The 13,274-nt window shown below is 43.2% G+C and overlaps 1 protein-coding gene across 5 annotated transcripts in view; it reads right to left on the reverse strand.

The window, feature by feature from the left end:
• ltbp1 (latent transforming growth factor beta binding protein 1) overlaps window positions 1-4,981 on the reverse strand; it is a 189,434-nt gene extending 184,453 nt beyond the window's left edge. For 3 of the 5 annotated variants that reach the window (XM_086164018.1, XM_086163999.1, XM_086163991.1), the window contains exon 1: window positions 4,554-4,981. In XM_086164018.1, the coding sequence (XP_086020144.1) occupies window positions 4,554-4,840 (287 nt within the window). In that variant the 5' untranslated portion in view covers window positions 4,841-4,981. The remainder of the gene's footprint in view (window positions 1-4,553) is intronic. The other 2 variants (XM_086164026.1, XM_086164008.1) reach the window with 1 other exon arrangement.
• Window positions 4,982-13,274: the final 8,293 nt, after the last annotated feature.

The raw sequence follows: 13,274 nt of genomic DNA on the forward strand, positions 1-13,274 counted from the left end.
GTCACAGGAGGTTGCTGAGAGTTTCTGTAAATCCAGCGAGGTTAATCCAAGAGATTAATCTCAGGATTAATCACATGTCTCATGGGTCTAATATGCAAATTAACCTTTAGCTTGGCCATACCATGCTAATATTTAGCTACGCGGGATTAATCTGGACACTTAACCCTATTTGTCATAAGTGCGTTAAATAAAATCTGCTGCAAATTTCGAGATATATATACGTCTCTGCACTCTTAACTGCACACCATTTCCATTACATTATACAAAACACTTTTTGCACTTCTTTAACTCCACAGGTCACTCACTTTCATAAAACTTTGCTGCTATATCAATATTTGACGTACTGTATGTTGCGCAAAAAACAATGACATTTCATCCCCTCGTGATACTAAATGAAATTTCCCCACCGGCCCATATCGCGTCATGCCGACTAATGCTATGACTCCTAAAATAAGATTTATGCAGAATTTATGCAGATATACTGCACGATATGTCAACATACTGCCTGGCATCTTCACATATTGTGATAAAACTGCAGTGTGACTGAAACACACATTTCAGGTTTGTGAAAAAAAAAAAAAGAAAAAAAAGCCTTATCTTGGTTGGAGAAAAGTAACACAGAACATATTGACAGATACATCTTTGTTCAAGGCAACACTAATCAGGAGACCTGCTGAGAAAACCCATAAAAAGGAGGCTATTGCATCGTATCTTCAAATGAAAAAAAAAAAAAGGCAACAGTGTCGGTTCCACACCAAAAACCAGAAGCCTCACAGATCCAGCCTTTATTTGCTTTGGTCGACCACAGCGGCCGGGGGAGGGTCGTCGTGCTCCGGCGAGAAGCTCCTACGATCCCGTCGTCCTGCGCGTCCATTAATCATGCACTTTAAGTCGCTGTCATGTCAAATGAATGCTCGCGAGACAAGACGCGGCGATGCGCACCGACAAATGCGCCGATGTATTTGGCCGGCAGCCGTTTGAGGTCATGCACTTTTTTTTAAAAATAATGGCACTGAAAATTTCCTGAAAAAAAAAAAAAAAAATTCTATTAATTTCTAGGGGAGAGGAAAAAAATCTATTCATTTCTAGGGGAGAAAAAAAAAGTTATTAAAAATAATTAAAAAAAAAAAAGCTTTAAAACAAAAAAAAGAGCAAGCAGCAAATTCTAGCATTAGATAACTTAATAAACTCCACCTATATGAGATGAGATGAGATCAACTTTATTTATCCTGAAGGAAATTGTTGTGCCAGAGTTTCAAGTAAAAACCATAACAGTTATAGATAATAGTAGAAAGGAGGAAGAATAAGAAATAAAATGACATATGAATTGTCTTAACTGTTAACTGTAACGACAAAGATTGAAGTACTATCTTCAGAACTGTCTCAGAAAATTAGAATATTGTGATACAATTCTTTATCTTCTGTAATGCAATAAAAAATTACTATTTCATGATATTCTAATATTTTGAGATAAGATTTTTGAGTTTTCTTAAGATGTAAGCCATAATCAGCAATATTAAAACAATAAAAGGCTTGCGATCTTTCTGTGGATTCGTAATGAATCCGGAATGTATGAAATTTTTGTTTTTGTAACTTTATCATTATATTCTAATTTCCTGAGACGGTCCTGTAGTTCCGCACACAGTTGCCATGCAAGGCGCTTTTGGGGTTCGGAGTCTTGCGCCATTGCAGACGGACGTATTCTGTTTCCAATCTACAAGTTGAAATGTCCTTTTTGAACACGAGAGCACGGCCGTTCTTTTCAACCAAATCACTGTCATGACAGCTGTCAATCTGCAGGTCACGTTCTTTTATTTATGTTATTTTGCTTTCGCTCTGCAAAATGTCCTCGTTGCTGAAATATTACATTAAGGTTTTTTACGACTGCAAAAAAAAAGCACGTGCACAGGCAGGTAACAGGAAAGCGGCGTCTCTCCGAAAAAACACTCCATGACCTTGCAAATAAGAGTAACATCATCCCATACCGTCACAAACCGCCGTCTAATGTTTTACTCGCGCTGCTAATTTAGCATTAGCGCACGTTAGCCGCGGGGGAAAAGGCTCAACCTCCGCCAGTCCGATGGAAAACAACTTATTTATCACATCTTGTGTGGGGAAAAAGTAGCCAAAACTTCCTGTCTTCCGTGACGTAAACAACCCCGAGGATTCTCAATTTAATTTCGCCGCGCAATGTTAGCGTCTGAAACAACGGGTAGCCGTGCAACCAAACGTTTCCCGGTGGAAAAACCTCAACGCGCGAATTTGACCTTGTCGGCGCCCGGTTATTGTTCAGCGGGGTTTTATTTCTCAGGCTGAGTCGAATGATTTCTCTCTGCCGTTCTGTTTATTTCTCCTGGCGTGGAGATTTTTTTTTTCCGCCCTATCAGTTGTTTTTTGAAAGAGGGAATTTAATTAAGCTCGCGGTCGGTTGGCGAACTCGCCGTCTTGTAAGTTGACAACTTCCCGAAGTTGTGCCATCTAGACACCTGGCTCGGCGCGCGGCGTGAATTTTGTGGGTCAACATCCCTGAAAATTGAATTTCATGCAAAACCGCCGCTCAGGTGGCGCTCGCACTGACACAACCCGGGGCGGAACCGTCTTGAGGGGCGCTTTAACTTTAAAAATGAAGCCACATGTTAACACTCTGTTACCAAAAACACGCTAACGGGCTAAATTTGCAGCTCTTATCAGCGCGCTAATTTAAGCGACTTTTAGCGGCAATGCTAGATTTAAGACTTCCGACTGTTACGTCGAGTTTTAAAAATAAAATCAAGGGATGAACGCAGATGCAAAAACCTCCCCCGGACTTTTGGAACAAAGAAGCAAACATCGGTGCTGAAAGAGGTGGTCTTTGTCCAGATGACGGTTAAAAAGGTGTGGTGCCTTTAGCGCCGTCGCTACACTGTAATTAAACGCGTTAACCAGTGAAAGACAGCGGATGAAAGGTGGAGCGCGACGGTTCCTCGTATCTTTGTCTGGTTTCGCAGGCCTGGCCGGGCGTCCGATGTTATTTACTTCATGAACACGTATCATTTCAACTTTTCCCGCTAGCTGTTAGCGCTAGCGCCCTCTCTTTTCTACGGCAGTCGGTCGAGGCGGAAGGCCGCCCGCCGTCACGGGTAAATCATCGGGTTTTTGAGGATCTTTTTGAAGATTGGGTCCCTAAAGACAACTCCGCTGCCATGTGGTGCCGTGGAAATCAATCCATCTGATACGAGAAGCGTTTAAACGGCAAACGACAAGGCTAAAGCGTCCTCCCCGACCATCCGCCGTGAGTTTTTTTTATATTTCCCTTCAAATTCTGCACAAGTTTCCTCAAGGATGCAGCTCAGACACCGGGTTTAGGAGATCTGCGACTGGAGAATTCAGCCTGTGACGTGACTCTGGATGAGGCTAAAGCTAAAAATCGGACTTTATTCCGTCAGACTTTCCGGTACTGTTGTGAAGATGACGATATCAAAACGGATATTCTGGATAAATAACGTGTGAAAACCAGATTGTTCCGGATCACCACGGATCCATTAAAACAGTCGGTCCAAAATCTCCAGGCACAATAATTTCAGGTCAACATGTCAGAAAAGCATGTAGACCCACCTAGTGTTTAATACGGGTAGATGCAGCCCACACACACACACACACACACACACACACACTTGAGGATGGCAGAACCATACAGTTGGTGCATCACCCAAACTTCAGCTCTCTCACAAAAGTGCAACGTCAAACCAAAAGTAACAAGACGGCGAAAACGTGCGGAAAAACGGCGCCTCGATGCGAAGCTGCCGACGGGAAAAAGCCCGAAGACGACCTTGGAGAAAAAGATGTTGACCCTGATGTTTCCCGGTCGCTACGGTTAAAGAAATGGATGAATTTAAGCTGAGTTTTACTTTATTTTTAACATTTTTCCCGCCGAAGTTGACCGTGTCTTTACATCGACAACACTATCATTGCGCTTTTATTGATTATTCTTTCTTAAATTCTACAACTTGAAATTATTTCTCAGAATGAAACGAGGTGTTTGCTGATAAAAAAAAAAAAAAAAGATTAAAAATCTAATATTTTGAGCAATTTATTTGTTGTTTTCATGACGCCTTAGAGGTCGAGCCGGATTGTGAAAGAATTTTTAATGTTTAAAAGTTATGTCATTGGTAAAAGTTTTGAAAAATGACCTGCAAAGTGCAGGGTTGCAGATTAATGTAAAAACTTCAGGGTTCTGTCAGATGATTTTTTTTTTTTTTGGACACTGAAATCACACACACACACACACACACACACACACATACACACACACACACACACACACACACACACACACACACAAAATTCCAATAAAGTCAATAGGTCTGCTGTCAGAACACAACTGGCCATGAGGATACATTCAGTGCGACTTAAAAAAAAAAGAAAGAAATATTTCCTGAAAAGCAATAATGTATATATTTGGGGGGGAAGAAGAAAAAAAAAGCTGACAGGAAGTTGGAAAAAAAAAAAAAAAAGTTTGCTTTTCATCCCCCCCACTGGCCTACTTTCCCCCCCGACCGGTGCGGGTCTCTTACCCGGACAGCTTGACGAGCTGCTCCGGTCCCGGCACCGCCTGCTGGCTCCCCATCCTCCGGCTCCGGACCGAGCTCCCGGCGAAGCCGCGCGGCTGCCCCGCCGAGAGGGGGCCGGCGGCCGGGGCGGGCGCGGGCCGGGGCCCGGGGGCGGGCTGGAGCCCCGGCCCCGGGCCCGGCTGGAGCACGTAGAGCCGCCTGAAGCCGCCGAGGCTCCGCGGCAGAACCTCCGCGGACGCGCACAGCAAGAAGCCGAGGGGAAGCAAGAGGCCCCAGCTGATCCGGGCCATTTCCGAGCGGGAAGGGAAAGGAAAAAAAAAACAACTTTTAAGTCAATTTGGGGGGAAAAACTCCTTTTTTTTTTCTTTCTTTCTCTAGGAAAACTGTTTTATATTCCTGAGCATATTCCCGTGGACGCGGACCTCCGAGCCTGAGAGGGGACAGCCGGACGTGGGGAGGAAGAGGAGGCGGGTTATCAAGTGGAATAAATAAAGTTTAAAAATTAAAAAGAGGCTCAGCCGTGTGGACGTGGGGGCTTGGCGGTCGTGCGTGGGTCAGCTCTCTCTCTCTCCGCCTCGGTCCGCAGCCGGAGAACTCCAGGAAAGTTTATCCGCTGGAGGTGAGACGGCGGCGGCGGCGGCGGCGGCGGCGGCACTGCCTCCAGAAGTGACGTCAAGTGGGGGGGTTGGCGTGGGAGTGGGCGTGGGTGGCGGTGGAGGGTCTTCACGCTAAACCTCAAGTACGTTCGGGGGGCCCGGAGGGTGTCGGAGGACCCGGGGATCGACCCACCCCACGGCCGGCCCACGGGAGCCTCCTCCCACACACACACACACACACACACACACACACAGCCATAGACACACACACATACACACGCAGAGTGGGTGTGTTGCATTGAGTCCTGCGCTCAGGGAGGTCTACAAGAAAAAAAAAAAATAGAAAAAAAGAAAACAAACAAAAAAAAACAAACTACCTTTTTGTCCATTTCTGCGTTTTATAAAATTGTTTCCCTGAATATGAATATCTTTTTTTCGAATAGCTCAGATTTTAAAGATTCAAAAGAATTTAAAACAGTAAAAAAACAAAACAATAAATAATGAGCATATTATTCCAATAAGATATGAAGCTTTCATAGGTAAATAGACCATAAAAACTATTTTTTGGTCGCTTACATTGCAATCCCATACCCTTACGTTTTACCAATCAATTAGAAATGAGTTAAATAATGATTATTGTATGAGTGAGAAAAAAAAGACAGAGTTTTGATATAAAAAACTAGAGATTTAAAAAAAAAAAGTGCAGGATTGACTTTAGTATTGTTGATTCATCATCTTTGTGTTTCTCCTGCAGAGTCGGGGCCTCGGCCAGCTCTTCTGGGTCACTCATTTACGCCTTGTGTTTACATAAATCCTGGTTATGGGAACCACCTTTCTACCCTTTGGGGTGACCCTAAGTGTTGGAGCGATGCAGTAAAAGAAACAGTAAGCGAAGCGTCTTTATGCAAAAATCCAGTAAAGGCGGTGTTAACTTTATATGTAATTTAAGGCGTTTGAATGCAAAAACACCACGAGTGCAGACGTCACAGAGAAAGGCCTCGGGTCAGAATCCGGTCTTCTCTCTGTGAGAGATTTATATTGTATATTCAATAAATCATACGTGCATCTAGCAGATTCTGTGTAAAATATTTAAAGTAGGATTAATCAGATTTTTTTTTTTTTTTTTTTTGATTTACGACAGTATCTTAAGTTCCAGTCCAGGTCAATCAATACAAAAAAAAGTAAACAAATTTTTTTGTGGTGAAAACCAAAAAAAAAAAAAAAAAAAAAATTGTGATTAAGAAAACAACAAAAGAAAAAAAATGCGTTTCAGAAAAACTTTTGCCCCGGCAGTCATTGTGTTTGATTGAATTTCCTCTGTTGTCTGTTTTTAAGAACATTACATCAACATTGGATCAGCCTGGAGTGTGTTTTTACACTTTTATTTGGAGTGAGACTCCAAATCCAGACCTCCATGGGTTCATCCATTGGATTTCCACTGATCAATTTATTGTCAGCACATTCAACGATGTCAAGAACAACAAGAATGTTTAATTCATTCACATCTAGGATGTGTTATTTTAGTGTGCTATCCCTTTATTTTTTGAAGCAGTAAATTTATATTCATATTTATCGACACTTAAAACTGTTACGCCGCTGTAATATTAGTGTGCCCTTTATTTTTTTGTGCAATTTGAGACATATATATATATATATACATATATATGCATATGCAATTTGGAATTCTGTCTTAGAATGAAGCAAGATGTTTGCAGATATAAAAAACAAATTGAACAATTAGCAAATCTCCCGCTGGAGTCGTTGCGCGACACCTTGCTTGCAGGATTGTCAAAGAATTTTAAAATATTTTTTGTATGTTTAAAAGTCACATCATTGGCAGAAACATTTCATAAATAACCTGAAAAGTGCAGGGTTGCTGCTCCCTGTAAAAGAAACTTCAGGGTCACGGCTCTGCATTTCCCACGTTTTCTATTAAATGCTGATTTTTGGACACCGAACACACACACACACACACACACACACACACACACACACAGTCTTTCTCCAATGAACTGCTCAAAAGCACTTTTTCCTTCAGTTTCAGTTATTCTCCGCTCGTCATCCTCGCCTGATCTTCACTTCTCTGCAAACCTCCAACATCTTCAGCTGCTTCTGCTAATTCCTCAACCATCTGCTCGCGAAAAAAAAGGCTCCACCGATTCTTCATCACCGTTAAAATACTGCAGTATTATTTCAGAGCTCCTCCTGCATGTAGCGCTGTTCCATAAAATATGATAAATAGCCTCGGTAGCAGTTGGCGCCTGCACAAAGATGCGCATGTAGTTAACCGGTTTAATTTCTTCACAAAAAGCAAGGGATAATAAATGTGCGTTCATTTCCAAGAGGAAAGCGTCAAGATATTCATTATGACTAACTTCGTTCCACGTGTCCTTGAGTAGAACATCATATCGCAGCTTAAACGATTAATTTAAATGCACGTACGGTATTTTCTAGACTAAAAGCCACTATTTCCCTACAGCTTCTACGATGCGGCTAATCTGTGGATTTTTCTGCGCGAAAACAAGACGGGTGCAAGAGGTCGACGCAAAGACGCTAGTTTTTGGCGCGTTGGACGCAAAAAATGGAAAGCATCGTGGAAGGCGCGGAGAAATGCAACTTTTTAAGTCGAAAGCGATGGATCCGTCTGTCCGGGAAGGAAACGGCAGCGTGAAGAACTGATTCCAACTCAATTCCAGCTGAGATTTACCGGATTCAGTTTTTGCAGCCGCTCGACATCAGCGCGAATCGGGCATTTGAAGCGTTACTCCGAGGCGAGCGGGAGGCTTGGATGACCAGCGGCGAGAAATCATTTCACAAAAACTGTCCGCAGGAGGATAAATAAAGCCATCGGAGACTTTTCTGTTTTGTCCGATCAGCCGTTTCACAGTCAATTAAGGTGTTGAAATAAACAAATATTCCCCAAATTTTTGTGCAGCTTATAATCCGGTGCAGCTGATAGACGTAAAACATTTTTTTTCCCTTTTAAAATTTAGTGGCCGCGGAAAATTGGGTATATAAAATGGGATGCTATGGATTACATGATCAGGACCCAACAAAGGTGCATACAGTCCAACTGACAAGAAGCCAGGCGTCCAGTCGATGTCTGACAAGAAACAGCGACCAACTCGAAATCTGGAGTTTGGAGATGCAAGACATACGCAGATGGGATTTAACAAACTCAAGACCTGATGGAGTCTAACTGTGGACCGAGTTGTGCAGTTCGTCCTTGTACACCTTGTATAAAAGGTGATCAGCAAATGCGTCTCGCTGGTAGCAAACACTTGTTCGGATAAAAAGTAGTCAAAAACCAATGCGTTGTGTCTGAAAATGCGGATTTAAGACCATGAATTACGATCGCAACTGTACATTTTGATAAGGCGTACAGGATTTCTGGTTCAAAACTGTAAAACTGCTTGCAAAAATGCACAAATTTCATAAAAACAATCACTGCCGAAATCTAAAACACCACCTTGGGTTCTCAGCTCATCTTTAAAAGTGTCTTGAGATGAAGAAGACTGAATTGAACAAGAGAAATCTTCTTCTCCTTTGGGCTTTTCCCTTCAGGTGTCGCCACAGCGAGTCAACGTTCTCCATCTAACCCTATTCTCTGGATCCTCCTCTCTCACACCAACTACCTTCATATCTTCTCTCACTACGTCCATAAATCTTCTCTTTGGTCTTCCTCCAGACCTCCTGCCTGGCAGCTCCAATTCCAGCATCCGTCTACCAATATATTCTCTATCCCTCCTCTGTCCATGACCCAACCATCTCAGTCTGGCTTCTCTGACCTTCTCTCCAAAACATCTAACACTGGGTCACTCCCAAAGAGAACCTTAGCATCCTCATCTCTGCAACCTCTAGTTCTGCGGTCATTGTCTTCTGGTCATTGTTACTGTTTCTAGTCCAAACATCATCGCTGGTCTCACCACTGTCTTGTACACCTTTCCTTTCCTTCTGGCTGATGTTCTTCTATCTCTTGGTACCCCTGACACTTTTCTCCACCCATTCCAACCTGCTTGGACTGTCTCTTCACCTCTTTTCCACACTCTCCTACACTCTGGACTGTTGACCCTAAGTACCTGAAATCCTCCAGCTTCTTGATCTCCACTCCCTGTTGCCTCACCGTTCCACCCGAGTTCCTCTCATTCACACACATATATTCTGTCTTGCTGCGACTAACTTTCATTCCTCTCCTTTCCAGAGCATACCTTTACCTCTCTAGATTCTCCTCAACCTGTTTTCTGCTCTCACTACAGATCACAATATCATCTGAAAAAATAATGGTCCATGGAGATTCCTGTCTGCAGCACACCGTACCACTGTCTACAGCAAGCATACATGTCCTGCACCACCTTTTTTTTTTGTTTAAACTTTATCTTGATGATAAGCATACATGTCCTGCACCAGTTTAAAATATCTGCCACTCCAGACTTCCTCATACAATACTAGAGCTTCTCTCTTGGCACCCTGTCATACGCTTTTTCAAGGTCTACAAAGACACAATGCAGCTCCTCTGACCTTCTCTGTACTTCTCTATTAGCATTCTCAAAGCAAATACTGCATCTGCAGTACTCTGTCTAGGCATGAAGCTGCACTTTTGTTCACAAATGTTTCCACTACTCTTTCCCATACCTTCATTTTATGGCTTATCAACTTTATCCCTTTATAGTTGCAGCAATTCTGCACATCCCCTTTATTCCTTAAAAACGGGCACAATCACACTTTGTCTCCATTCTTCAGGCACCTTCTTACTCTCTAACATTCTGCTGAATAATCGAGTCAGAGACTCCACCACTGCCTCTCCTAGACACTTCCACACCTCCTTCATCAGGAGCCACTGCCTTACCACTCTTCATCCTCTTCAATGCCTTCATGATCTAGTTATTGTGTTTGATTCCCATGTTTGGTTTTAGCAAAAGTTTTATGCTAGATACCCTTCCTGACGCAACCCTCTGCATTTATCCAGGCTTGGGACCGGCTTAGGGTGACATTGACCCGTACCACCCCGAACAACTAAGATGTCCAGGGAAAAAATTAACAACCTTCAAGATGATGAAAACCTAGAAGTGCAGTCATTCCAATCATCTGATAATCGGTACCTTGCTGATGGACAGATCCTCCTTTGTGGGTGTCATGGATTATCCATTCAGCTGAGGAACCTCGATGTGGATCAGCTCAGCCACAGGGAGCAGGTGGGGTCAGGAACTGGACGGACGTCGGCAACGTAACCCCGGTCGGGTATCAAAACGGTAGCGTAAGATGTCAGAGGGGAGGAAACACAAGGTGCGACCTGGAACTGACCCTGAACATTGGGAAAGCAGAGAGTTTCAGACGAGAGACAGGAAACAGGTGTGCAGCAGCACACCTGCTGAAAGTATCCCCAATCTGCAGGGGCGGGGAAACTCAAGGAACAAGAGAACCAGGAAAAACAAGGCCGGAGGCCGAGCACGTCTGCGTTGGAGACTCCTGATAAACAGATGTATCTCAGATGTTTATATCTAACCCTTGTGTAAACCATTTTTGGTTGCAAAAGGTCTTGTAGATCTCAGAGGCCTGACCGCAGGGAGGCTAACATTCTTTGGCATACGGGTCAGGGTCCAACTTACTTTGGGGGTGGCTTCGTTTGTCTTGCATTTTGACGTAAAGCTACACAACCTCGCCCTTTCACATATCATCCCCTCACTCTTGTCTTTTTTATCCTCGTTGGCCTCAATCCACTCGCATCCTGCCTATTTTTGTCATTTTGTCATTGCTATTTTCAGTCTTGGTTGTCTATTTTCATCCTTACTGTCTTTTTTTTTTTCCATTCTCTCCATTCTTATCCTTGATGTTGTTGTTCTCTCTGCAGTCTATTTATTTGTGGATGTCATGCTTTTTCTAATTGTCTCTATACAACTCCAAAAAAATAAAGGGAACACAGAAATGGCACAATGTAACTCCAAGTCGACCACACTTGATCACAAATGACCAAAATTTTTATGCAACTAATTTAAGGGCATTTATAGATCATCTTTGAGTTTGTTTTTTTTTCTAAGCTAGTTGCTCACCATGTGTCAATTTGTCTACCCATGTTTCCAGACTGCAATTTTTTTTAACATATTTCAATTAGTTGCAGTTTGCAGCAGGTGGGCTTCTTGTTCATTTATCGCCAGTAAGATCACCATCTGAAAACGGCGCTCGTGCAGAGCGTCCATATTCGAGACGCCCTATGGGGACCGTCCTTCATCGGCAGTATCTGACCGGGACTTTTAGGAGGGTCAACAAATGTTCTCCGCTGTTGTGTTTGCGCAAGTCAGGATGATTTGAGTGTCCAGTCTTTGTATATCTGATCTCATATATTCCCTGGTGGGCCTCTCAAACATCTGTTGATGATACAACAAACACAAATAACAAAGCGCGCATCATCTCAATTGGATCGCTGTATGTTTTTTTTGTTCGATAGAAACACATGAAAAACATCCAAAACATTGCTTTATTCCATTTTTTTGACATTGAATGCTGCAAATCATTTTCCCCATTAAAGATAACTTCTGATTTGTCGGACTCATCCGTCTTTACATACCAGAGTCGCAAGGCAAATTCCTTGCTAAGGGAATGGACGCTGAACAAAATAAAAAAAAAGATGTGAACAATTTAATGTTGGAACACTTGAAAGATAAAAGAAATAGATCAAGATAAAAAGAAATAAATATTGCAGATGTTGCAACAGACCTGCCTGGCCTTTAGTGGTTCAGATGCCAGCAGGTGGCCTTTCTTGCCTGTACGAGCCCAACATGTGCTTCGCTGCTGTCATTTATTACCTTTCCGTCCATTTCCCCAGAGGAATGATCGATTTTATCAATCTAAATATTGAGTGTTCCAGTTTTGTGCTGTTTTTTTGTCAATGGAAAGCAATTATGAGTTCATAAAAAAAAAAAAAAAATCTTGTCCTCCATTCGGTACCTTCACTTTTAATGTGAAGGTGAAGGAGGGCGACCCTGAGCTCTGGCAGAAGACGACCTCATTCATGACTGCAGTACCTTAATGTTATGGCAGAGCCTTGTCTCTTTTCAAGGGCAAATAAATAAATCTGGAAAGCTGGTGTCGGATTCGTCTTCTCAGGACTCCCCCCTTCCCCTCCGTCGAAGCAATAAAGCTGTGTCTGTTTAACGCTGAGCTCGTGCAGGGCAAGAACACCTTGCCTTCCAGGTGACCACCTATATCCATCTCCAGTGTGAGAGGTGTTGGTATCATCCACGGGACAGCAAACACATCTGAGTACTTGGTACCGCATCTGATCTTCCTTTCAGATATAGCTGCCATGCTTCTGAGACGACCAAGTATTTAGGCGTGAGTGGTAGGCTCCAGGTTGAATTTGAAGCTTCAGGCGTCTCCATGTTGGGTCTCAACAGGGTACATCTGTCAATGGGTCCGACGGCTCCAAAGAGCACAACTTCTCTCCAAGTTCAACCAATAACCATTGGCGTGTCTGTGGACTCACTTCGTTGAGGCATCCCAATGAGCCTCTGGCCTGAGCATACCGTCTCAAGAGCGTAAGGGAGGGTTGGCTTACTTTTTTGGAGATATTGACCCTTTAACCCACAGCCTGGTTTGAGGCCAACCTTTTCCCATGAACTGTTTTTTTAATCAATCTGTAATGGAGCCGCTCACGGCTCTTCTTTCAGAATTTAAACAACACTGTCATGAAGACCATTTGGAAAGCCAGGGTGACCTCCTTTGTCCTACTTACAACTCCGATCCAAATTGCTCTTGTCAGGGTGCTGCAACTGGTTGCTATGGCTTTCTTTATCCCATTCTTGCAGGAGGGCAGCCAAGAAAGGTTACACTGCTACTTCCTGTGACTTTTGTCAAACGGGTCTTTGAGTAAACACCGTCCGGTATGTCCTGCCCTACACTGTTGAGGTCTGTGGCCTAAAGAAGTCAAATAAAGACCAGTGACAAAGAAGAATTTTGGACATACGCCCTTATGCGTTTTCTGTGAGCAACGAAGCCACGAGGTATTTACGCAGAGTCTGCTCTGCAATCTCTTTCTGCATAGCAGGGGCTCTCGTGTTGCCCTTGGAATGAAGAGTGACTGTCTCGGATTTCACAGAAGTCCGAGTTCAAAGTACTGTGCCTCCACCTGAGA

This window comes from Fistularia commersonii, chromosome 2, assembly GCF_037954325.1.
Source record: "Fistularia commersonii isolate RoL2024-O1a breed Wild chromosome 2, RoL_Fcom_v1.0, whole genome shotgun sequence".
NCBI lineage: Eukaryota > Metazoa > Chordata > Actinopteri > Syngnathiformes > Fistulariidae > Fistularia > Fistularia commersonii.